At 46.7% G+C, this 25,206-nt stretch overlaps 1 protein-coding gene across 2 annotated transcripts in view; it reads left to right on the forward strand.

The window, feature by feature from the left end:
- The first annotated feature begins 3,738 nt into the window (after positions 1-3,738).
- LOC137528783 (uncharacterized) overlaps positions 3,739-25,206 on the forward strand; it is a 97,186-nt gene continuing 75,718 nt past the window's right edge. The window contains exons 1-2 of one of the 2 annotated variants that reach the window (XM_068250358.1): positions 3,739-3,913; positions 13,922-14,055. In XM_068250358.1, the coding sequence (XP_068106459.1) occupies positions 3,803-3,913; positions 13,922-14,055 (245 nt within the window). In that variant the 5' untranslated portion in view covers positions 3,739-3,802. The remainder of the gene's footprint in view (positions 3,914-13,921; positions 14,056-25,206) is intronic. The other variant, XM_068250357.1, reaches the window with a different exon arrangement.

Raw genomic sequence — 25,206 nt, forward strand, 5'->3', positions numbered from 1 at the left:
TAGCCTTATAGTTTACTGAAAAATGTACATTGCTTATAACACTCAAAAGTTTAGGCTGACAGAGACTAGAGCCTGGTACACACTTTCAATTATGATTGGCCAATAACGGACCACATTTACAATAATAATACAATGCAATAACATTTCTATAGCGCTTTTCTCCAATAGGACTCAAAGCGCTTAGGCTCTCTCAGATTCAGTAATTCGTAGTAGGATGAAGTATTCACACAACAAAAGTTGTACATTTACCACCTCCATGTCATATGAGGGCACTGGCTGGCTAATACCGATAGAAGAATATCGGAAAATTTACAGATATTCTGCTATGATTTTACCCAACCCTTTTTGCACCTTAACCCACCCTCTGCCTACTCCTAACACTAACCTACCCCCCGCCAATATCTGCTTCACAATCTTCATCACTAAACTGTCTCTCCCATGATATCTGCGTCACCCAGGGCTGGTTCTAGACTTTTTGCTGCCTGAGGCAAACTTATGAGGATGCGCCCCTCCCTTCTGCTGTACAAGTCAAATGAAACACTTCTGCTCTCCTGCCTCCCCCCTCCTCACTCACTGCCAGACTCCTCACACAGCACAACAAGCTGCTCTTCCCCAATGATGACCTCTTCACCTCGCTCTCCTCTCACTTCTCCTCCTACTCTGACTGTATGCTGTTAGTGTAAACACGGTGCAAACATGCTGCCCCTGTAATCTCTGCACCTGATGCAAATGTTTCACCTTGCTTCATGAGAGAATCGGCCCTGGCGTCACCTACAGCAGCTATTTATCATGGACTGCCCACACTTAAACATGTACTCTATGTGCCACTACAGCCGCTATTAGCATTGTTGTCTATGCCGCACGCATTTTACTCAATGGTTGCCGTCACCCAAATTACCTGATCCACAGAGAGACATACCTTGAGAAGTTTGGAGGTCGGACTAGTCTCCTCTGCAGGACCAGAAAATACACCAGTGTCACCTGAACCTCCACTCTTTTAAGCTGCAGATTGCTTGTGGCATGCGGTGGGTGTGGATTTATTTGAATATCAGTGCTTTGAAAGTTAAACGGTATAGACCATTATCAGTGTAGAGCACGTGAAACTGGGATAAGCTGCAGGACCGAATAATGTCATTCCATAAAGTATGTAGAAGCTTTCCAGAGGCGCCAATAGAATAAAAGTCACTTAAACGAGCTTAAAACCGATGGGGCAGTGGTGGGCCTATCCCATCCATGCAGACAAAGCAAACAAAGGAAGGACTGTGGCATCAACAGTCAAACAACAATTTATTTATACTCCACAGTAAAAATAGGCAACGCGTTTCACGGGCTCAATCCCGCTTCATCAGGCCACTTGTACAGCTTGTAATACAGAGGTGCTCAGTGTGGTTTTGATGCTGTTAAGCTGTATGCTCCTTTTTGATTGGCCTGATGAAGCGGGATTGAGCCCGTGAAACGCGTTGCCTATTTTTACTGTGGAGTATAAATAAATTGTTGTTTGACTGTTGATGCCACAGTCCTTCCTTTGTTTGCTTTGTCTGCATGGATGGGATAGGCCCACCACTGCCCCATCGGTTTTAAGCTCGTTTAAGTGACTTTTATTCTATTGGCGCCTCTGGAAAGCTTCTACATATTGCTAAGTCCACCCTTGGTGGAGGGTTGTACCCATCTTCTTCCCATCTACAGAGAGCGACTTTTAATCCTGAGTGGGGTCAGGTTAATCTCCCCACCTGCCTTCACAGTGGTTGCCTAATGGTAACCCTGGTTTGTGAGTATTAAATTGTTATATTACTCATTATTAATTATCATCTATACAATATCACACTATTGGGCTCTTGGTGTCCCCCCTCCCCTTGTCATTCCATAAAGGGACAGTTTAGTTTTCGATGAGGCCCACAACTGCTGAATAAAGAACAGCTGATGTGACAAGCTTCACCAGCTGAGTTGTTACATGCAGGGGTATATCCACAGGGGAGCAGCGCCTGCAACTGTAAGGGGTTCCAGTCCTGTGAGGGGCCCCCAACTACTACTTCACTCCCTCTGATAAAGGGGTCCATCCTACAGATCAGGTGTTTTTGTGGCTACACTTGTTATGAGAGAGAGGAGCTGCTATACAAGTATGTTACACATGGAATGGGAGGGGCACTGCTACACATGGAAGGGTAGACCCAACATACTTGGCCTAGGGCAGAAAAAGTATAAATCTGGCCTTGGCAATGAGTACCTTACACCTATGAACTGTCTGTTGGACATACATGAGAGTCGTCTTGCACCTGTAAGGCAGGACTTGTTCAATGCTTCAATTAACCTTTTGGGGACCATTGGCGTAAATACTACGCCTCCCTTGTGGCCACCTAACTGATGCGGAGTAGGATTTACACCACCCGCCGTTTCTGCTCCCGACGTGATCGTGCGCACCTGAGAGAGGAGATTAAGCTGTCATATGACAGCTGACATCTCCCTTCAGTGATCAGAAGCCAACGCGTATGGCTTCTGATCACATGATCACTGGGATCGCCGGTGGATTGTAGTGATCCATGTTACTTATGCGGCAGTAGGGGGGGGAGAAGAGGATCGAATCACCTTCCTGTCGTTCCCACGGCAATCGGCACTCCCATCTGCTCTGACGTCAGTGCCGAGTCCCGGCTTGATGACGTCATCAAGCTGCGACCCAGAACTGAGCGGCAAAACAAGTGGAGATGCCGGCCAGAGCAGAGGGGTCCACTGCGGCTCATCGCTGGAGCCTGGGAGGTGAGTAAATGCTGCTAGCTACAGAGGGGACATCTAACTACAGGGGGACACACAGCCCAGCTACCAAAAGTGGGGATCCGGCTGCCAGACCCCCCCCCCAAACGCGCCCCCCTTCAACATGCAAATTTGCCTGGTCCTTAAGGGGGGTTAGGCAGCTGGTCCCCAATAGGTTAATGAAGGACATGGTCATATTGCAACTGTTATTGACCAAAGTGTAAGACCGGAAACAGAACTAACCAGACACACTCAAAGAGTCAGGTGACCACCTATATGTACGTCTGTGATGTAGTTAACTTGCATAGAATTGATTTGTGTTTTAATTGAATATTAGCATACTTGACATTTGTGCAAAGAAGCTTTTGTAACAAGAGGGGAAATGTGAAATTAATACATCTGGCCTGTAGATAGCACTATGCTACTTGCATTTCCTATAAGATGATCTGTACTGCTGTGTGTTGTTGGTTCCTGTTTATGCATGCTGGAGACATATAGTGGCTGGATAGTGTACTGGTTAAGGGCACTGCCTTTGACATGGGGAGACCAGAGTTCAAATTCTGGCTAGGGTCAGTTAGGTATGAAGTCCTTGAGCAAGACTTCTTAACACTGCAGGGTAGTGCTTTGAGTCTGACAGGAGAGAAGCACTATACAAATGTTTGGATTATTATTATTACACGAGGAAAGTAAATAAATAAACCTAGTTCCAGTTATTCTCCATCTGTGGTTAAGAAAAACACAGCATCCATAGTAAGTTTTAACAAATGTTTTACAAAGTTTACAAAATTGGACTCCTCCTATTTACTATGTTGAGAGGAAAAATTCTTTCTTTGTGCACGGCGCTTTATTAAACATTAATCTGACCAGCTCTGGCGAGTATGTCACATCAAATATTTGGTTTTGTGTTTGTTCCCTCTGTTATCTCGTCACATAGGGACATCTGATCAATGACCCTGCAGAACGAGTGGGATGTCATAGTATTTCAGGGCACTTGCGGAGTTTTAGTCATGTACTGACTGTAAGGAACTGCACACTTCTGTCAGCGTTAAACTATACAATGGGGGCAGTCATATTTTGCTTCAGTCTGACCCTTCTCCTCCAGGTTGCCTTGGGAAGCCCCTTGGACTGCAGCACAGAAATAAAAGGGACTCATCCAACCTTTGAGCAGGTAAGTGTTAGTTATAGATTTTTTAGGTAATTTTTCTTAAAGGAAACTTGAGACGGGCTGGATAGAAAAAAATTATACATACCTGGGGTTTCCTCCAGCCTCCTACAGGCTGATCTCTCCCTTGGCGTCCTCCAGTGCTGCCTGTATCTTTCAATATTTGGTCCAGTAACTCTTTTAGTCAGGGGTGTACTGCAATGTGCAGGCACAGAATGCTCCCAGTGAGCGTGATGGGGGGAGTGCGCAGCTAGACAGCGCATGCTCACACTGACCCCAACTGAAGGTATTACCGGGCTGAAAAGCGGAAGATCCAGGCAGTGCAGGAGGATGGTGAGGGAGCGATCAGCCTAAGGAGGGATGGAACAAGCCCCAGGTGAGTATAATTTTTTTCCTATCCCCCGTCTCAGGTACACTTTAAGGTGTATGTTTAGAAAAAGAACAGTATACAAGACAAAACAAGACAAATAACATTTATATTGCACTTTTCTCCTCGCGGACTCAAAGCGCCAGAGCTGCAGCCACTAGGACACACTCTATAGGCATTAGCATTGTTAGGGAGACTTGCCTAAGATCTCCTACTGAATAGGTGCTGGCTTACTGTATAGTGAAGATAATGGCCAGTCACCATCAAATACTCTGTACCAATAAACAGAACTAGACTTGAACCTTCTTTAAAGCAGAACAATCCACATGTACAGGACCGGATTTACCCTAAGGCACTGTAGGCACGTGGCTACAGGTGCCTGATGATGGAAAGGCGGCTCACTCCCCTCACCAATTTACTCCCTCACACTTTAATTATGCAGAGCCCTGAGTGGAAGTGTAAATGAGAGTTTACTCACCCGGGTTGTGGCATTCCACTGACCAGATCTCCCTTCACTTGGGGGGCACCTCTAGTTACTTAATATTTGGGGGCACGTCTAGCTACTTAATACTGAGGATAGCTCTGGTTACCTAATACTAAGGGGCACCTGTAGCTACCTATGATGTGCAAGGGAAGTAAGAGAGAAGTGATAGCTGGGCCAGCCAGTACACTAGCGGTGGAGTTTGATGGGGGTTTGTAGGTTCATGAAGAGCGAAGTCTAAGGTGCCAGGACATCTGTGCCTATAGGCTCCTGCGAGGTAAATCCAGGCCTGCAAATGTAGGAAATGTCCTTATATTAGCTAAATGGGAGCTGTGGGGTATTCTATAAAAAAAATATATAATTTGGGGGTTATCATTTTTGATTCCACACATGTATTCAAATAACACAAAGCAATTAGAAAAGGTGTTAAAAGACACTTGAACTAAGAGGGATGTGGAGGCTGCCATATGTATTCCCCTTTTAAGCAATGTATATTGCCCGGCTCTACTGCTGAATTAAAAAAACTACTAAAATGTAGGTGAAAAAGTACTGCCAATTGCCAAACTTATTCTGAGTATTTTCTTGCTTGCTGGGGGCTTAAAAGGTATTTTATTGCTAAGCTGTGCAAATATCACTAAGGACAAAAAGTGCATTGCATATGACCCGGTATGTGATACAGCAGCCAGCAGTGATCCCTTGACCTTGCAGATTCAGCTTCCAAACTTTTACATAATAATGTGAGACAAAAAGAGATTTTGAATGCAAGGGTATGAATAGGGATATAGAATAAAATCCTAACTTAAAGAGACTCTGAAGCGAGAATAAATCTCGCTTCAGAGCTCAGAGTTAGCAGGGGCATGTGTGCCCCTGCTAAACCGCCGCTATCGCGCCGCTAAACGGGGGTCCCTTCACCCCCAAACCCCCCCCCCCTGCAACACTTGGTCGCAGACTTGGTCGCTCCTGGAGGCAGGGCTAACGGCTGCAGCCCTGCCTCCAGTCGCGTCTATCAGCGGCGCATCGCTGCCTCTCCCCCACCCCTCTCAGTGAAGGAAGACTGAGAGGGGCGGGGGAGAGGTGGAGATACGCGCTGACAGACGTACGTGGGGCAGGGCTGCGGCGGTTAGCCCTGCCCCAACCAGGAAGCACTCCCCCGCTGCACGGAGGGGATTTGGGGGTGAAGGGACCCCCGTTTAATGGCGCGATAGCGGCGGTTTAGCAAGGGCACACATGCCCCTGCTATCTATGAGGTCTGAAGCGAGATTTATTGAATGAATGATGTATTGAATAGAATAGAATAGAATAGAATGATCTATTGAATAGAATGATGTAATTCGGCTTCCAGTTATTATTATTATTATTATTTATTGTATTTCTAAAGCGCCAACATATTACGCAGTGCTGGACAATAAATATATACAATGATACAAGGATGACAGACATAACAAGGTTATACAACATAGAACAAAGTTAAACATGCAAATTGTTCAAAATACATGATCATGCAATGTGGGCTGGTTAGGTAGGCCTAGTAATACAAGTACAGGCTGTCATAGGACAGGAGCACACAATCCTGTAGATTACACTAGGGAGTGGAGGACCCTGCCAGAGGCTTACAATCTAAAGGGTGGGGTGGAAACACTAGGTGGGGCTGTTAAATATTCCTTAGAGAGTTACTGTGTGGTAGGAGGTGGGTAGGCAATCATAAAGAGGTGAGTTTTGAGGGCTTGTTTGAATGTGTTGAAAGAGGGAGCAAGTCTGATGGGTGGTGGAAGGGCATTCCAGAGGGTAGGGGCAGCTCTTGAGAAATCCTGAAGGTGGGCATGGGAGTGTGAAATGCGTGGGGTGGTGAGGTGAAGGTCGTTGGAGGAACGGAGGGGGCGACCTGGTGTATACTTGTGAACAAGCTCCGAGATGTAGGTAGGGCAGGTTTTGTGCACAGATTTATACGCCAGGCATAGAATCTTGAAACTTATCCTGAAACGGATAGGGAGCCAGTGCAGGGATTCACAAAGGGGAGATGTGGATGCAGAGCGGTGCGAAGAAGGGATGAGTCTTGCAGCTGCGTTCATCACTGATTGAAGGGGGGCAGTGCGTTTCAGGGGGAGGCCAGAAAGGAGGGAGTTACAGTAATCAAGGCGGGAGATGATGAGGGCATGGATGAGCAGTTTGGTCGTGTCCGGGGTTAAGAAGGGGCGGATCTTGGAGATATTACGGAGGTGGAAATTGCAGGCTCTGGTGATGTTTTGGATGTGTGGGATGAAGGAGAGGTCAGAGTCCAAGGTGACACCCAGACAGCGGGCCTGGGAGGTAGGGAGAATGGTTGTGTTGTCAATTGTGAGGTGGAAATCTGTTGGCGGCCGAATTGCAGTGTTTTAAAAGTAATTTGAGCTCCGTCTTTTGACGGCCCACAAATCACTCACTGAGCACCGCTAGAGCCATAATTCTTATTACGGCCAATGGTGGCGCCAGCTGCACCCAAATCTCCTGCTCTGTTTTGTCCTGATCTCCACTTCCTGGAACCTCTGTAAGGGCTCTTAGTAACTTCCTTCAGTCGGCGCATGTGCAGTGCGGTTGCATGCATGCCCCCATCATGCTCCTGCAGCCAGGAGAGTTCTGCGTCTGGACAGTAATACTGCACAGGTGCAGAACACTCCCAGCAATGGGAGCTTGGTGGGGCCATGCTTGCACAGTAAGCCCTGAATGCTGAAGTTTCCGGGAGCCCTTACAGAGGATTTAGGAGGCAGAGGATGGTGAGGAAGTGATCAGGCTTGAAAGAGGCTAGAGAAAGCCCCAGATAGGTTCTCTTTAAGTGAAAGTGAAATTCAGAAAAAAATATGCTGTGGAGAGGTTGCATACAGGGATGGTCATAGTCAGCCAACTTCGCTAAGCTGGAACTACGCGTAGTTTTACGCAATTATGCTTTGCCAAACTACGGCTTCGAAATCAAATATTCGCTTTGTATGCATTTCGTAGACTACGCGTTAAAATATGCAATTACGCGTAGTGCAAAGCGTAGTGTATGCGGATGCTTATACCCGTATGCAGAAAATTTTACGCATTAACTCCTTTTAAATGCTTATACCGGTAAATCTTCTATGCATACATTCCCCTTTCCAATGCGTAAATTTGTAAGCATACATTCGCACACAGAAAATTAGACGCGAGTAATGCATTCGTAGTTCACTACGCAATACACATGTTAACTACGCATAGTGGGCATAAGCTATGCGTAACAGTACTTCGCTAACGCAGACACGTACATTTACAATGTTCCTCCATATAATCCACAAATAGGCTCATGATCATCCTAGGCAGCCCTGGCTACAGTAATATTGCTCAGTGTGACTCTTGTCTGTTTAATAAAGGGTGCCTGAGACCAAGGGAAAAAAAAGTTTTATACATACCTGGGGCCCCGTTCAGGCTCATTGGTCCCTCGCTGTCCTACCAGGCCACCTGGATCCTCTGCTAGGCAGCCGGTTATTCGGCCAGTCCGCTGCACACACTCCCCCATCACGCTTCCGCATCAGGAGCATTCTGTGCAATGGTAGTGCACAGAACACTCCCAGGAGCGCGATAGGGGGCGTAGGCAAGGCCGAGACCAGCATGTGCAGTTCCCCCCAACTGGCTGGATTACCGGGCTGCCTAGCGGAGGATCCATGTGGCCCGGGAGGGCTGGAGAAAGCCCCAGATATGCATTTTTTTTTTTCTCCTCATCTCAGGTTCACTTTAAGCACTGCTGTCCCGGAGGGCTTCTGAAGACATGCAGCTCTGTAGTGCGCACCGGCACCTGCACATCATGGAGCTCCCCGTCTTCGGACGTGTATTTGAACAGTTAGTTGAAAAACTTCAATGAGCAGTCAGGGACGGAGGGCGGGGGCGGTCCAGATGTAAATGTTATTTGTCTTGTCTTGTCAGAGCCCTACCTCTCCATAGGTACGTTTTTAACGCATTTTTTTTTAAAAGGTGGCTTAAGTGTTACTCTAACGCCCCCTTTACACTTGTCTTGCAAAGCTGCATTGCATTACCCTGTTTTGTTCCTCCCCCCCACTGCGCTCCAGGCGAACATTTAGAGTTGCCTGGTGATTGAGACACCCCTGCCAGTCCTGCCTAACATAAATTTAGCATAAGTGCATAATCCTAGGCTACTCCCAGTGCAAACTACACTGCAAAAAGCAGTTCTAAAGCAGCCAGCATGGAGAATAATATGAGTACTATCACTTATGCTAAAAGTTTTAGGAGGAAACCCCATGTGTCAGAAGTAAGATAACCTTTGAAGCCTCTATTGTTTTTTCAAGGAGATGTACTGTATGGCTTCACTGACCAATAGGGAATCTCAAGTCACTTTATGCTCTACTGCTGGCAATACTGCTGGCACTTTCAGAGGTGGAGGAACACAGTACACAGTAGGAGGAGGAGTTGGAGCTGAACCATCAGGCTTACAATCTAAGAGGTGGAGGCACACAGGATACAATAGGAGAGGAAAACATTTCTGTCCAATCAGCAGAAACGGACTATGATGAAACTTACAAACCTTTCTTAGGTTGAGGTTCATTTTATATACAGTATTTTGATAAATAGGTGCTTGGATTCCTTTAAGGCTTGCCCTCTCCTCCATTGTAACTGCCAGAATATTGCAGTGTATCTGCCTGGTGTTGCTAAATGCCTGGTCTTTCCTTTGGTCCTGTTTTCTGTTTCTATACCTCCCTGCTCTATTGCATACCAACCAACATTTTGAGATAACAAAGATGGACTCCTTTAAGACACACCCCTGCAGCACCATTAGCCACGCCCCCACTGTACCCCTAGTCAGGGATACTATATAGAATGTATAAGCAAAAGATGTCATTTTATAATATCGAACCCCACTGGTCCTTTATATCATCACTACTTAACCATCATATTAACATTTAAAAATAAGAAGTATATCAATTTAAAAGACGAGAAGAAAGTTTAGAATCAAATAAGTACATTATTCAGTAGAATAATACATATATTTACATAGACCTGTACATTAGTCCAGAAAGAGGGTCAATTGAGGACAGTGGCAGTGCCAGGGGGCTGAAGCACCCCCTAAAATTCTCCAAGCACCCCCAAAGCACCCCCCAGCGTGAACTGACTTTCGTCAGTTCACCGCAGCAGCAGCCAGCAGCTCCGGCAGCAGCAGAGCAGGGCTGCGGTAAAATGGCGTCCGAGGCCCTGCTCCGGAGACTTTGAGTCTGCAGTGCAGGGCTTCGGGTGCCATTTTCCCGTAGCCCTGCTCTCAGCGCGGGAGTTTCAGTTGCTGGCTGCAGAGGATCTCGGGAGCTGCGCACCGGACAGAGGCCGGGACAGGAGGTCTGCTGTGCTGTAGGTGAGTAAATGTTTTTGTTTTTTAATTTATATTAGCATGTGTTTGTTCTGGCCAGGTCTGCTGCATGATTGAAGTGTTTTCTGGCCAGGTCTGCCACATGATTGCATGTATTTTCTGGTCAAATCTTCCACATGATTGCATGTGTTTTCTGTTTAAATATGCAACATGTTTGCATGTATTTTCTGGTCAAATCTGCTACATGATTGCATGTATTTTCTGGGCAAATCTGCCGACATAATTGCATGTATTTTATGTATTTTCTGGTCAAATCTGCTACATGATTGCATGTATTTTCTGGGCAAATCTGCCTACATAATTGCATGTATTTTCTGGTCAAATTTTCCACATGATTGCATGTAGTTTCTGGGCAAATCTGCCGACATGATTGCATGTATTTTCTGGTCAAATCTGCTACATGATTACATTTATTTTCTGGTCAAATCTGCCACGTGATTGCACATATTTTCTGGGCAAATCTGCCGCCATGATTGCACGTATTTTCTAGTCAAATCTGCTGACATGATTGAACTATTTTCTGGTCAAATCTGCCACATGATTGAACGTATTTTCTGGTCAAATCTTCCACATGATTGAACTATTTTCTGGTCAAATCTTCCACATGATTGCGAGTATTTTCTGGTCAAATCTGCTACATGATTGCATGTATTTTCTGGGCAAATCTGTCAACATGATTCCCTGTATTTTCTGGGCAAATCTGCCGACATGATTGCATGTATTTTCTGGGCAAATCTGCCGACATGATTGCATGTATTTTCTGGTCAAATCTGCCGACATGGTTGCATGTATATTCTGGTCAAATCTGCCAACATGATTGAATGTATTTTCTGGGCAAATCTGCTCACATTATGTGTATTTTCTTGAGAAAACCTGCACAATTATGTGAATTTTCTGGGGAAAGGCTCACCAAAACTTGAGCCCACTGTCTTTGCGTTGCACTTTTAAAGGGAACCCGAGGTGAGAATAATATTGAGGCTGCCATATTTATCTCCTTTTAAGCAATAACAGTTGCCTGGCTGCCATGCTTGGCCTCTGCCTCTAATTCTTTCAACTATAGACCCTGAACAAGCATGCAGCAGGTCAGGGGTTTCTGACAATATTGTCAGAACTGACAAGATTAGCTGCATTCTTGTTTCTGGTGTAATTCAGTTCACTACTGCAGCCAAATAGATCAGCAGGGCTGCCAGGCAACTAGTATTGTTTAAAAGGAAATAAATATGGCACCCTCCATATCACTCTCACCCCAGGTTCACTTTAAATTATAGTTAGCTCCGCCCTCATCCGGTCATGGCCATGCCCATTTTTGCTGGTTTATGTGCAGAGCTGTAACAGCTAGCTGTTAATGAATGTTCAGGGCAGAGAGAAGGATGTATAGGCAATATGAAAGAGTAACAATCACCGGCGTAACCACTGGGGATGCGGCCCCCTCAGTCACAGGGGGGCCCGGGGCCACTCCAGGGCCCGTCAGCCATCTGCGGGGGGGATGGGGGGGGCGCTGCCACCCGCCTGTTTCTAGGATCCCCCAGTCAGGTGTGGAACTGGCCGCAGCGTCTAATAGACGCCGGGCCAGTTAATTCCCCGCAGCCGCAGTCTGTCTCCCGGGAGGCAGAGCAGGGCTATAGCAACATGGCTGCCAAAGCCCTGCTTTGGAGACTATTTGTGTCTCCAGTACAGGGCTTCGGGAGCCATCTTGCCGTAGCCCTGCACTCTGCCTGTCAGCGCGGGAGATGTGCAGGAGGATCATCGGGGGATCTGGGGCCAGGAGAGGAGACTTCTGCCAGATGAGTGAATTGTTTTTTTTTTTTTTTTACAGGTGCTGCCCACTGTACTATTTTCTGTTGACTGCTGCCCACATTACGATTTTCTGGTGCCTGCTGCCCACATTGGGATTCTCTGGTGCCTGCCGCCCACATTGCGATTTTCTAGTGCCTGCTGCCCACATTGCAATTTTTCTGGTGACTGCTGCCCACATTGCGATTTTTCTGGTGACTGCTGCCCACTGTACGATTTTCTGGTGACTGCTGCCCACATTGCGATTTTCTGGTGACTGCTGCCCACTGTACGATTTTCTGGTGACTGCTGCCCACATTACGATTTTCTGTTGACTGCTGCCCACTGTACGATTTTCTGGTGACTGCTGCCCACATTACGATTTTCTGGTGACTGCTGCCCACTGTTCGATTTTCTGGTGAACGCTGCCCACATTGCGATTTTCTGTTGACTGCTGCCCACTGTACGATTTTCTGGTGCCTGCTGCCCACATTGCGATTTTCTGGTGCCTGCTGCCCACATTGCAATTTTTCTGGTGACTGCTGCCCACATTGCGATTTTTCTGGTGACTGCTACCCACTGTACGATTTTCTGGTGACTGCTGCCCACATTGCGATTTTTCTGGTGACTGCTGCCCACTGTACGATTTTCTGGTGACTGCTGCCCACCGTACGATTTTCTGGTGAACGCTGCCCACATTGCGATTTTCTGTTGACTGCTGCCCACTGTACGATTTTCTGGTGACTGCTGCCCACATTGCGATTTTTCTGGTGACTGCTGCCCACTGTACGATTTTCTGTTGACTGCTGCCCACATTACGAATTTTTGGTGACTGCTGCCCACTGTACGATTTTCTGGTGAACCCTGCCCACATTGGGATTTTCTGTTGACTGCTGCCCACTGTACGATTGTCTGGTGACTGCTGCCCACTGTACGATTTTCTGGTGACTGCTGCCCACATTGCAATTTTTCTGGTGACTGCTGCCCACTGTACGATTTTCTGGTGACTGCTGCCCACATTACGATTTTCTGGTGACTGCTGCCCACTGTACGATTTTCTGGTGAACACTGCCGACTGTACGATTTTCTGGTGACTGCTGCCCACATTGTGATTTTTCTGGTGACTGCTGCCCACTGTACGATTTTCTGGTGAACGCTGCCCACATTGCGATTTTCTGGTGACTGCTGCTCACTGTATGATTTTCTGGTGCCTGCTGCCCACTGTACAATTTTGTGGTGAACGCTGCCCACTGTACGATTTTCTGGTGAACGCTGCCCACTGTACGATTTTCTGGTGAACACAGCCCTCATTGCGATTTTCTGGTGACTACTGCCCACTGTACAATGTTCTAGTGAATGCTGCCCACATTGCGATTTTCTGATGACTGCTGCCCACTTTACGATTATTTTATGGTGAAATGCTGCCCACTTTGCGATTATTTTATGGTGAAATGCTGCCCACTTTACGATTATTTTATGGTGAAATGCTGCCCACTTTACAATTAGTTTATGGTGAAATGCTGCCCACTTTATGATTAGTTTCTGGTGAAATGCTGCCCACTTTACGATGAATTTCTGGTGCATTACGATTATTTTATGGTGAAACGCTGCCCCATTACAATTATTTTATAGTGAAACGCTGTCCCATTACAATTATTTTATAGTGAAACGCTGCCCCACAATTATTTGGTACCTATGGGGGGGGGGGGCATCCAAATTTTCCCAGGGGGGCCCAGTGATTTCTAGTTACGCCCCTGGTAACAATATACACATATTAAAGAAGGGAAGGGTAAATATATATACAGTATAAAGAGAGAAAGAGAGAGAGAGAGAGAGAGAGAGAGAGAGAGAGAGAGAGAGAGAGAGAGAGAAAGAGAGAGAATATTCCACTGAATGGAGCAGCCTGAGAAAAGTCTTGTAGCCAATACATGGAAGGAGGTATGTGTGAGTAAGACAGAATAAACTGTCATGCTTTAAATGACTTGTCTGAGCTTGTTTATATAACGTGCATGGATTACTCCCCAACAGGTGAATGGTCCGTGGAACGTGAAGGCAGTCCGAAGTGCTGCTGATAGTTTAACTTTTTTTAATCAAGTGGGATATTATTCCACGAGAGTGTTTGCCACAGAGAAAGAGGTCAACCTCACCCACTTCTTCAGTCCGTAAGTTACTTTATCATGCTCATTTATTTATACTATAATGATGCTCAGAAATGTGATATTTGTGTAAATGATTCCTGTGTGAGTCATAGCTCCCAACTGTCCCTCTTTTGGAGTGACAATCCCCTGTCCCTCTTTCTTCCTCATTTATCCCTCTTTCAGGACGGATTTAAAGATCTATGTCAATCTATGTTTTTTTGTTTTTTTTAATTAAAAAATGCGTTTGACTCTAAACTTTATTCCCATCCTTTAAATTGATATATTTCTTATCTTCAAATATTAATGTGAAATGAAAATGAACCAAGATAGAAAGGACCAGTTTGGTTTGAATTTTAAAACATATTTTATGACCATTGTAAGGCATGCCCCCAGGCTGTGGGGGTCACCAGGGGTAAGGCAAGGGAAAGGGTGTGAACATTAGGGGCCCATCAATGTTCTGCTAGGGGGCCCACTGATTTATAATCAAAATGGGAATTATATTTTTGGCCAAGTATGTTGTGACTCCCCTTTCATGAGCAGCTGCCCCCTCCCATTCTATGTGCAGCCCCCTCTTCCATGTGTAACATCCATGTACAGCAGCCCCTCCCATTCCGTGTGCAGCCCCCTCTTCCATGTGTATCATCCATGTACAGCAGCCCCTCCCATTCCATGTGCAGCCCCCTCTTCCATGTGTATCATCCATGTACAGCAGCCTCCTCCCATTCCATGTGCAGCCCCCTCTTCCATGTGTATCATCCATGTACAGCAGCCCCCTCCCATTCCATGTGCAGCCCCCTCTTCCATGTGTGTCATACATGTACTGCAGCCCCCTTCCAGTTCATGTGCAGCCCCCTCTTCCATGTGTATCATCCATGTACAGCAGCCCCCTCCCAGTTCATGTGCAGCCCCCTCTTCCATGTGTATCATCCATGTACAGCAGCCCCCTCCCATTCCATGTGCAGCCCTCTCTTCCATGTGTATTATCCATGTACTGCAGCCCCTCCCATTCTATGTGCAGCCCCCTCTTCCATGTGTATCATCCATGTACAGAAGCCCCCTCCCATTCCATGTGCAGCCCCTTCTTCCATGTGTGTCATACATGTACTGCAGCCCCCTCCCAGTTCATGTACAGCCCCCTCTTCCATGTGTATCATCCATGTACTCTAGCCCCCTCCCATTCCATGTGCATCCCCCTCTTCCATGTGTATCATCCATGTACAGAAGCCCCCTCCCAGTCCATGTGCAGCCCCCTCTTCCATGTGTATCATCCATGTACTCTAGCCCCTCTCTTTCATGAACAGCTCCATTGAGCGTCATTTTCCTTTTTCATGTATTCCTCCTCATTTCCACCCTTCTCTTTCTTATGTAGTACCCCCTCCTTCCTGTCCAGGTGACCCTTGGCCTGCAGCTGCCCAAGGCCTGGGCCTTTAGGGCCTTTCCAGAAATCTGGCCATTTTTTTAGTTACGCCACTGACTAGTTTTATCGTTTGGTATATTTTCAGTAGGAGCCGAAGCCCATTATCTATATACTAGCTGATGACCCGGCGTTGCCCGGGTACATATTTGGCTGGTGTTGGCTCCACCCACTTTTTCTAACCCTAACACACAAACACTCAATGACCAAGTTAGTGAGCTTTGGGGTGTTTGGCATCAATAATTTGTATATTCCTATAGAAAATAAATCAGATTGGCTGTCTGTGGCTCCTCCCCTCACCAGCATTTGAACCCCAGTCACCCAATGACCAACTGTAGCAGGTTTGAGGCATCTGTTATTAACAGTGTAAAAAATGGCAGCAATTTACATATTCCCCTTGAAAATCAACAGGTGAATTTTGATTGGCTCCACCCACTTCCCTGAATATTAATCTCAGTCACCCAGTAACCATCTGGGCAAAGTTTGAGAACCGTGAGAGATCAGAACGCTCAAGACCCCCTGAGAACCCTGCCATTAACAGTGTAAGAATAGCTGCGGTTTACATTTTCCCAGTGAAATTTGTTTTTGGCTCCGCCCACTTTTTGTAACCTGGATTCACAGTCATTCACTGACCAAGTTTGTGAGCTTTTGGGTTCTTGGCATAAAAATTGTGTGAATGGAAGCAGTTTATCTAGCAAAGAAAATCTGATCTGGCTGTTTGTGGCCCTGCCCCTTTAGTGAATTTGAACCCCAGCCACTTAATGACAGACTGTAGAAGGTTTGACGCCTCCACCATTAACAGTGTAAGAATTGCAGCAGTTTAAATATTTCCCTTGAAAATCAACAGGAGAATTTTGATTGGCTGTTGTAGGCTCAACCCACTGAATATTAATCCCAGTCACCCAGTGACCAAGTTTGAAAACTCTGCCATTAAAGAAAACCCAAGGTGGGTTCTAAGAATGCTAACAGTACACAGAGGCTGGGTCTGCATATACTGCCCAGCCTCTGTTGCTTTCATGATCCCCCCCTAAGCCCTCCCTGCACTCTGCTATGCCCCCATAAATCACCCAGCCATGCTGTCGACACACAGCGTGGCGCAGCCAGCTGTTTACCTCTGGAAGTGTCAGTCTTGCTGCTCCCCCGCCTCCTCCATAGCTCCGGTCCCCATCTGCGTCCCTTCCCTCCCAGCTGATTGGAGGGAAGGTACGCGGGCGGGGACCGTAGCTATGGAGGAGGCGGGGGAGAGGCGAGACTGACACTTACAGACGTAAACAGCCGACTGCGACACACTGTGTGTAGATAGGGGCATAGCAGAGCGCGGGGGGGGGGGGAACTTAGGGGGGATCGGGATAGCAACAGAGTCTGCGCAGTATATGCAAACCCAGCCTCTGTGTGCTGTTGGCATTCTTAGAACCCACCTCGGGTTCTCTTTAACAGTATAAGAATGGGTGCAGTTTACATTTTCTCATTTGAAATGAATGGCTGAAATTTGATTGGCTGTTTCATGCTCTGCCCACTTTTCCTGGATTTGTAACAGCGGTCTTCAAGTGACCAACAGTGCCAAGTGCGGAAACTCTGGCTTGATTACTGTGAGAATAGTAGCCTTTTACATTTTTTCCATTGACATGAATGGTTGAAATCTGATTAGCCGTTTGTAGCTCCGCACCAGGTGTGCAGGGGGGTGCGAGACCCCCAGAACATAACATCCCAGGTAGTAAGGGATTTGTATACCAAGTTTCGTTCAAATCAGTCAAGCCGTTTTCGAGTGATCGCGGCACATACATACATACATACATACATACATACATACATACATACATACATACAGTACATACACACACACATCCGATTTTATATATATATAGATAAAAAAATCGTATGTATATATGTATGTGTAACACCTGAACACTAGATACTTAGAATATAGAGATATCGGGAAGTCGAGGATAGCCAAAGTTCATACACATATCATAAACTGAGAGTAAGGCAGAGACAGAGTCATTAAACAGGCCGGGATCAAAACCAAGTATCAGATGACTGCAGTACAGGAAGAATGAGGCAGGGACAGAATCGTTAACAGACTGAGGTCAAAACCGAGTATCAGGTGACTGCAGTACAGGAAGGATGAGACAGAATCAAAGTAAGGGGCACGCCGGGTCATACACAGGACAGATAGCAGAAGAATATACAATAAACAATATACAATATACAATACTGATCTAACTAGAGTACATATATATCGGCAGTGGCTGCATATATATATATATATATATATATATATATATATATATATATATATATATATATAGCTCTTGAAACTAGCTGACTAGGCACAGCAGAAATGCAAGGTCCAGCGCTCAGCAAAATGATAGCTATAGCGGACACGGGACACTTAAGTACCGAGGTAAAGTACAGAACCACACTCCCGGAACTTCCATCCAATCAGCAGCGCACCTGCGGGAGCCAGTGCCAGCTGACCACTATGTCAGCTGACACACCTCACACCCGCCTCCTTAGCCTATAAAGGCTATTCTGAATCGTGCGCTCCCGCCTAGAGACACGCCCGGATCGTCGCGCTGACTCACACACACAGGGGAGCCGAGGATGCCGCCAGATGGAGATGAAGTAAGTGGCTTCCGCTGCTGCCCGGAAACGCCGGAGGGGCTGCTAGAAGCAGCATCAGTTGGGTTTGTAACATTACCCCCCTCGAGGAGTGGCCTCCGGATGCTCCCTGCCTGGCTTATCAGGATGATGACAATGAAATTCCTGAATTCATTCATTGGCATTAACTTGCCGTGCAGGAACCCAACTCCTCTCCTCTGGACCATAACCTTTCCAATCCACCAGGTATTGCAAAGAATTGCGGAACTTCAGAGAATCCAGAATTCTCTCTATTTTATTCTCAGGTTCCCCAACCACCTCAATTGGTGGAGGTGGATTAGAAGATTAGCTGCCGGTTTTAGTAAAGAAACATGAAAAGACCTTACTCCCCTCATAGACTGTGGCAAAGTCACCCGATATACAATATCATTACTTTTCTCAGCAATAGGATAAGGACCTATGTATTTGGGACCTAGTTTGGCAGATGGCTAACAAAGAGGAATGTTGCGAGTAGATACCCAAATATATCTCCCGGTGTAAACTCTTACTCAGGAGACCAATGGAGATCAGCCTGAATTTTTTGCTGAGCGACTGCTCTTTCCAAATTATTTCTGACCTGAGCCCAGACTGTCTGCATGTGAGAGATCCATTCTTCCAAGACTGGGTAAGAAGAATGTGAACTGGAGAACTAGGTAAATTTAGGACTCTGGCCAGTAACTACTTGAAATAGTGATAACTTGGTGGATGAGCTAGAAAGATTATTGAATGCGAATTCAGCACATGGCAAAAATTTAAGCCAGGTCTCCTGACAGTCAGACACAAAACACCTGAGATATTGTTCCAGGGATTGATGGTTCTTTCAGTCTGACCGTTGGTCTCAGGATGGAAACCTGATGAAAACGACAAGGAGATTCCCAAACAAGAACAGAATGCTCGCCAGAATTGGGAGATAAACTGGATTCCCCTATCTCACACAATGTTCTCCAGAATACCATGCAAACGGAAGACATGCTCTATAAACAATTCCGCCAACTCTTTGGCAGAAGACAATTTACACAAGGAGACAAAATGAGCCATTTTGCTGAACCTGTCCACGATCACCCAAATTACACTTTTCCCACCAGAAGAAGGCAAATCGACCACAAAATCCATAGAAATATGGGTCCAAGGAACCTGAAGAATGGGCAAAGGCATCAGACTCCCTCTAGGAGCGTTCCTAGAAACTTTACTTCTGGCACAGATGCTGCATGCGCTAACAAAAGCCTTACAGTCCTTCCTTACAGTTGGCCACCAAACATGACGTGTTAGCAATTCTAAGGTTTTAGTCTTGCCAGGGTGTCCTGCCAGTTTGGTGTCATGAAATTGATGAAGCACCTGTAGGCGGAGGTGAATTGGTACATAGTATACATTCAAAGGTTTTCCAGGTGGACAGTTCTCCTGAAAAGGAGACAATAATTCAGACAGGTCAGAAACCGACCACACAGTGCTTAGGTATTATAGAAACAGGAGACTTAGGTTGTGAAACTTCAGAATCAAAAAACCTGGACAAAGCATCGGCCTTCACATTTTTTACTTCCTGGTTTATAACTGATGCTGAAATTGAAATGTGAGAAGAACAGTTCCTGTCTGGGATTGAGTCTCTTGGCCTTTTCTACATACTCTAGGTTTTATGGTCGGTGTAAACAGAGACAGGATGTTTGGCGCCCTCCAACCAATGCCTCCATTCTTCAAAAGCCATCTTGACTGCCAGGACTTCACTGTTCCCTATGTCATAATTACGCTCTGCCGGTGAAAACTTCTTGGAAAAAAAAGCTTAGGCATGCAAACGCTCTGGCTGACCCGAATATTGTGAGAGAACTGCCCCCACTCCCACTTCAGAGGCATCAACTTCCACACAGAAAGGCAATAAAACATTAGGGTGTGTCAATATGGGAGCAGAACAACACGCTGCCTTCAATGTGACAAAGGCTTCACAGGCTGAAACTGGCCAATTGGAAGGATCAGCTCCTTTCTCGGTCTAATCTGTCAAAGGTGCCACCAAGTGGAAAAATTCCTGATAAATTTGCGATAGTGATTTGCGAATCCTAGAAAGCATTGTAAGGCCTTAAAGAGGAACTGTAACGAAAAAACGTCCCCTGGGGGGTACTCACCTCGGGTAGGGGAAGCCTCCGGATCCTAATGAGGCTTCCCACGCCGTCCTCCATCCCTCAGGGGTCTCGCTGCAGCCCTCCGTGCAGCGCAGTAGAGCGGACCCGACGGAGATCGGGTATTTCCGTCTATTTCCGTGCCGAAAGCAGCCACAGCGCCCCCGCTGGAGCCAGCAAAGGTAAATATTGAAGCTACAGTCGGGTCTGTCGCCGGCTGTTCGGAGGGCTGCAGCGAGACCCCCGTGGGACAGAGGATGGCGTGGGAAGCCTCATTAGGATCCGGAGGCTTCCCCCACCCCAAGTGAATACCCCCCAGGGGAGGTTTTTGATGTTACAGAGTCTCTTTAAGATCTCCAGGCTGTGGCCAATCCACAACTGCGGATACTTTTTTCTTATCCATAGACAGACCAGAGTCAGAAATTATGTACCACAAACATGGTACCTGAGTAACCTCAAAAAGTCATTTTTCCAGTTTTCCAAATAGAGAATTCTCTCTTAATCTCTGAAGAACCCATTTAATGTGTTCCCAATGGTCTGACAATGAGTTAGAGTAAATCAAAATATCATCCAAATAAACTACAACATATTTGCCCAGAACATCCCTGAATACGTCATTAACAAAGTCTTGAAAGATGGCTGGAGCATTACATAGACCAAACAACATTACGAGATACTCGTAATGTCCATCCTGGGTGTTAAAAGCCGTCTTCCATTCATCACCCTGACGTATCCTGATCAAATTATATGCTCCCCTTAAGTCCAATTTACTGAAAAATCTTGCGCCAGACACCTGAGAAAACAAATCATCGATAAAAGGTAATGGATATCTGTTTTTTACTGTAATCTTATTCAACCTCCTATAATCTATGCATGGACATAATCCACCATCTTTTTTTCTACAAAATAAAAACCCTGTAGTATATGGTCGGGTAAAACCCTTGTCGAGGTTCTCTTTGATATATTCCTTTATAGCCTGTTTTTCAGGGCCAGAGTGTAATAGATTGCGGAAAAGCCGCCGCGCGGACTGGCAGCGAGGCGGCTGGTTCCGCATTCAGCTCAGCGGTTTACACGCGGCAGTGTGCGTCTGATGTGGCTGGGCCTTTTAGTGCACACAGATTGAGGCATACGCGTGCGCGCTGAGAGGCAGAACCTTTATGGCAAATGGAGAGGGATCAGCTGACCAGTTTGGTCAGCTGATCTCAGAGCGGGCGGCTATTGGTTGATCAGCGCTGGGTGGCGCCAGGGAGCGCCGCTCTATATATAGTCATTGCTGGTCAGTCTCAAGTTGTCTGTCGTTGCGAACACTTACGTGAAAGCACTCAGACCATTGTCAGATCCCACAGTGTGTTAGAACCAGGAGGATCTGGGAATTCACACTGAGCCAGATCACTTCTGTGTTACTGTTGTGTTATACTTCAGACTAGTTCCAGGGTGTTGAGACCACGGACCTCACACCCAAGACTAGGGATACTGTGTTACCATTGTGTTATACTTCAGACTAGTTCCAGGGTGTTGAGACCACGGACCTCACACCCAAGACTAGGCATTGTTTGATATCTGTTATGACCTATTGCTTCCCTGACTATCCTTCTGCTTTCTGATTCGGTACCTACGCATATCTGATTACCTGTTGCCAACCCTGCCTGTCCCTGGTTACCGAATCAGCCTTCTGTCTCTGTACCTTATCTGCCTGTACGTTGCCGACCTAGCCTGCCCGACCTTGCGAGCTATCCCTCTCCATTGAGAGATTAGTCTCCAGTCCTGCTTGTGACAACCACCTTCCAGGTGTCACTCATTCACAGGGCCTTCCTGCTATTCAGCCTGCACCCCTTTGGAAGTCTCAGGCTGTTGAAAGGTCTTCATACTTCCCAGAGGGAGGTATTCCTCATACTGCCAAGGACCGCCTGCTCCTCGGGTGGTCCCACTCAAAGTCATTACTGTTGCACCAAACACTTATGGCCCGTACTCACGGGCTGCAAATGTTGCCTGTCGCCAGCACACGTGAGCGTGTGGGCGACAGGCCGGCGACAGCTTCTCGCCAGGTCCCTCCGCGTACACACGCGGAAGAGGGACCAGCGGCGAGGCGGAAGCTGTCGCCGACGTTCCTCCTCCCCCCGCCGGAAGCTCCATTTGATACAATGGAGGTTGCTGTCGCTAGTCCGCGTACTCACGCGGACTAGCGACAGTTGCGGGGGAGGTGCGGCGGCGACTGTCGCCATGCGATTGAAACTTTCAATCGCATGGCGACATGAGCGGCGGGCGACAGTTCGGGGTGCGCGCGCGTGCGACGGCCCATACTCACGGGCGACAAAAGTCCCTCGTGAGTATGGGCCATTACACTATATAGGTGTCCAGAGGTTAGTCATATCTGTATTATTGGTGATTCTGCAGATCATCAATAATCAGGTATACATCTGTATTCTTGGTGATTCTGCAGATCACCAATAATCAGATTCTCTCTGTGTGCTGACACCGATCGTTACACAGAGAGGTTATATAAATGTCCCCGGGAAGGCATAGTACCTGGCAGCAAATCAATAGGGCAGTCATAGGGTCTGTGAGGGGGCAACTTGTCAGTAGTGTTGGGCGAACATCTGGATGTTCGGGTTCGGTGTGGTTCGGCCGAACATGCCCCTGATGTTCGGCATGTTTGAGCCGAACCCAGAACTCAACCCGAACATGTCCCTTTGGGGCCCCTATAGGGTCCCAGCATAAAGGGAGAGCATGCCCCGAGCGCGCGCGAGGGGGGGGGCGGAAATGCCCCCCACCCCTCCCCGCTAAGCTCTCCCTTCTGCCGGTACCCTATAATTAAATTTAAGTGCCCAAAAGTACCTGAGGAGGAGGAGGGCAGGAAGAGGGAAGCCGGAGTTCTTGGGCACTAGTACCATCTGGTGCTTCCGCCCTCTCTTGACGCACTTCCTGTTTACATTTGAAGTCGCGTCAAGAGGGCGCAGAAGTACCGCGATGACGCGAACGAGGGTACGCGTCATCTACATGAGGTGTTCGGGGGGTGCCGAACCGAACCCGAACAGGCCAAAATCCGGGCGAACCCGAACAGTGGCGAACACTGTTCGCCCATCACTACTTGTCAGCAGACTGAGGAGAAAAAACATCGGCAAAAGATTTATAAGAACACGGTAATTTATCAGACACAATCTCCACATTGTGTAGTGGAATTTTTTTTTAAACACTTCTCAGAACACTGAGAAGACCAATTGGTAATTGGGAAGACCTAAAACCAAGGGACTAAAAGGCATTCTGAGTATGAAAAACTGCAGTTTTTCAAAAGGCAAAACTCCAATCTGTAGCAAAACTTCAGGAGTAATAGCAATGGGTTGGCCACTCTGAAGAGGAGAATCGTCAATAGCAGTAACATAAAGCTTGTTTAGCAAAGGCAAGGCTGGAATTCCTAAATTTGCGGCAAACTCTGAATCAATAAAGTTACCCGCCGCCCCAGAGTCAACAAAGGCCTGAGCAGGACTAGACTGATTATTCCAAAAAAAATAGTTACAGGCAGTAATATTTTTTTCATTCTAAGGGGAAGAATCTGCTTGTCCTGTTAAGATTCTACCCCTAGGCGCAGAAGTTTTCCCCCTTCCTCTTTGCTGAGCAATTCTGAACAAAATGACCCTTTTCACCACAATACATACACAACCCTTCATGACGTCTTCTGAGTTTCTCAGAGGGAGACAGTCTGGAATACCCCAACTGCCACCACCAGAGGATGTAGCAGCACTAATAGAGCAAGGAACAGGCATGGCAGATGAATGAGCACTACCATGATGGCGATATCTAATTCGCCTATGTACACGAATAGCCAAAGCAATAGCCTCTCCAAGAGTTGGTCATTGAGTGACTGTGTGTCAAGGTTACAAAAAGTAGGCGGAGCCAAAAGCAAATTTCACTGGGAAAATATAAACTGCATCCATTCTTACACTGTTAATGGCAAGGTTCTCAAACTTTGCACAGTTGGTCACTGGGTGACTGGGATTAATATTCAGGAAATGGGTGGAGCCTACAACAGCCAATCAAAATTCACCCATTGATTTTTCACAGGGAATATTTACATTGCTACCATTCTTACACTGTTAATGGCAGAGGCCTCAAACCTGATATTGACTGGGGTCCAAATTTACTAAAGGGGGTGGAGCCACAAACAGCCAATCAGATTTTTTAGATTGATTTCAGCCATTCTTTTATTAGCAGGGTTCTCATACTTGACACAGTTGGTCACTGGATGACTGGGATTAATATTCAGGAAAGTCAAAATTCACCTATTGATTATCAAGGGGAATATTTACATTGCTGCTATTCTTGTATAGACTTCGTTATTGAAATAGCTCGATGTTTCCCCTTGTCTCAATGGTGTCAAAGCCTTATATGATAGATATATATATCTCGGGCTCTCTGGCCTACCTCCACTTGCGTTGATTTCTTAGGCATGCGTACACATATATGGTATACGCATGCATGTATACTATACTTGAATGTTGCCAATATGTGGCATTATATTTATTGGGATCATTATTGGTTCTGCCTGTAAGATAAATCTAACCGCGATCCTGCTGTACTTCTGTTGCTCCCGTTATTGGTTCGATTATATGTAATATATTTGTTACTTAGGTAAGGCCATACATACATACACTTTGTATGCGGAGGTTTTGTTTACATCTGTAGTGGGCGTTGCGCCGTCTATGACGCACCGCTCACTGATAGGACTGTGCTACGAGGGCGGGCGGTGACTGGGTACATCATGCCCGACCCATGTGACTCCGACGTTCCCCATCTGGTCCGCCGGTGACGGCGGCGCAGTGGGAGGAGGCAGAGGTGGGACGCAGCCCTCTAACCGCCGCAGCAGATTGAATACAAGCAGATTTGAAAGATTTAGAGGTGACGACACATACTGCTGACCAATCTGTAAGTACCTCAGCAGTTCCCCATCAGGTCCGCTCCACGAGGAGCTCTACCGATAGGTGGTTTATAACTGAGAATGTGATTGGTTACTTGCAGGTC

This window comes from Hyperolius riggenbachi, chromosome 8, assembly GCF_040937935.1.
Source record: "Hyperolius riggenbachi isolate aHypRig1 chromosome 8, aHypRig1.pri, whole genome shotgun sequence".
Taxonomy (NCBI): Eukaryota; Metazoa; Chordata; class Amphibia; order Anura; family Hyperoliidae; genus Hyperolius; species Hyperolius riggenbachi.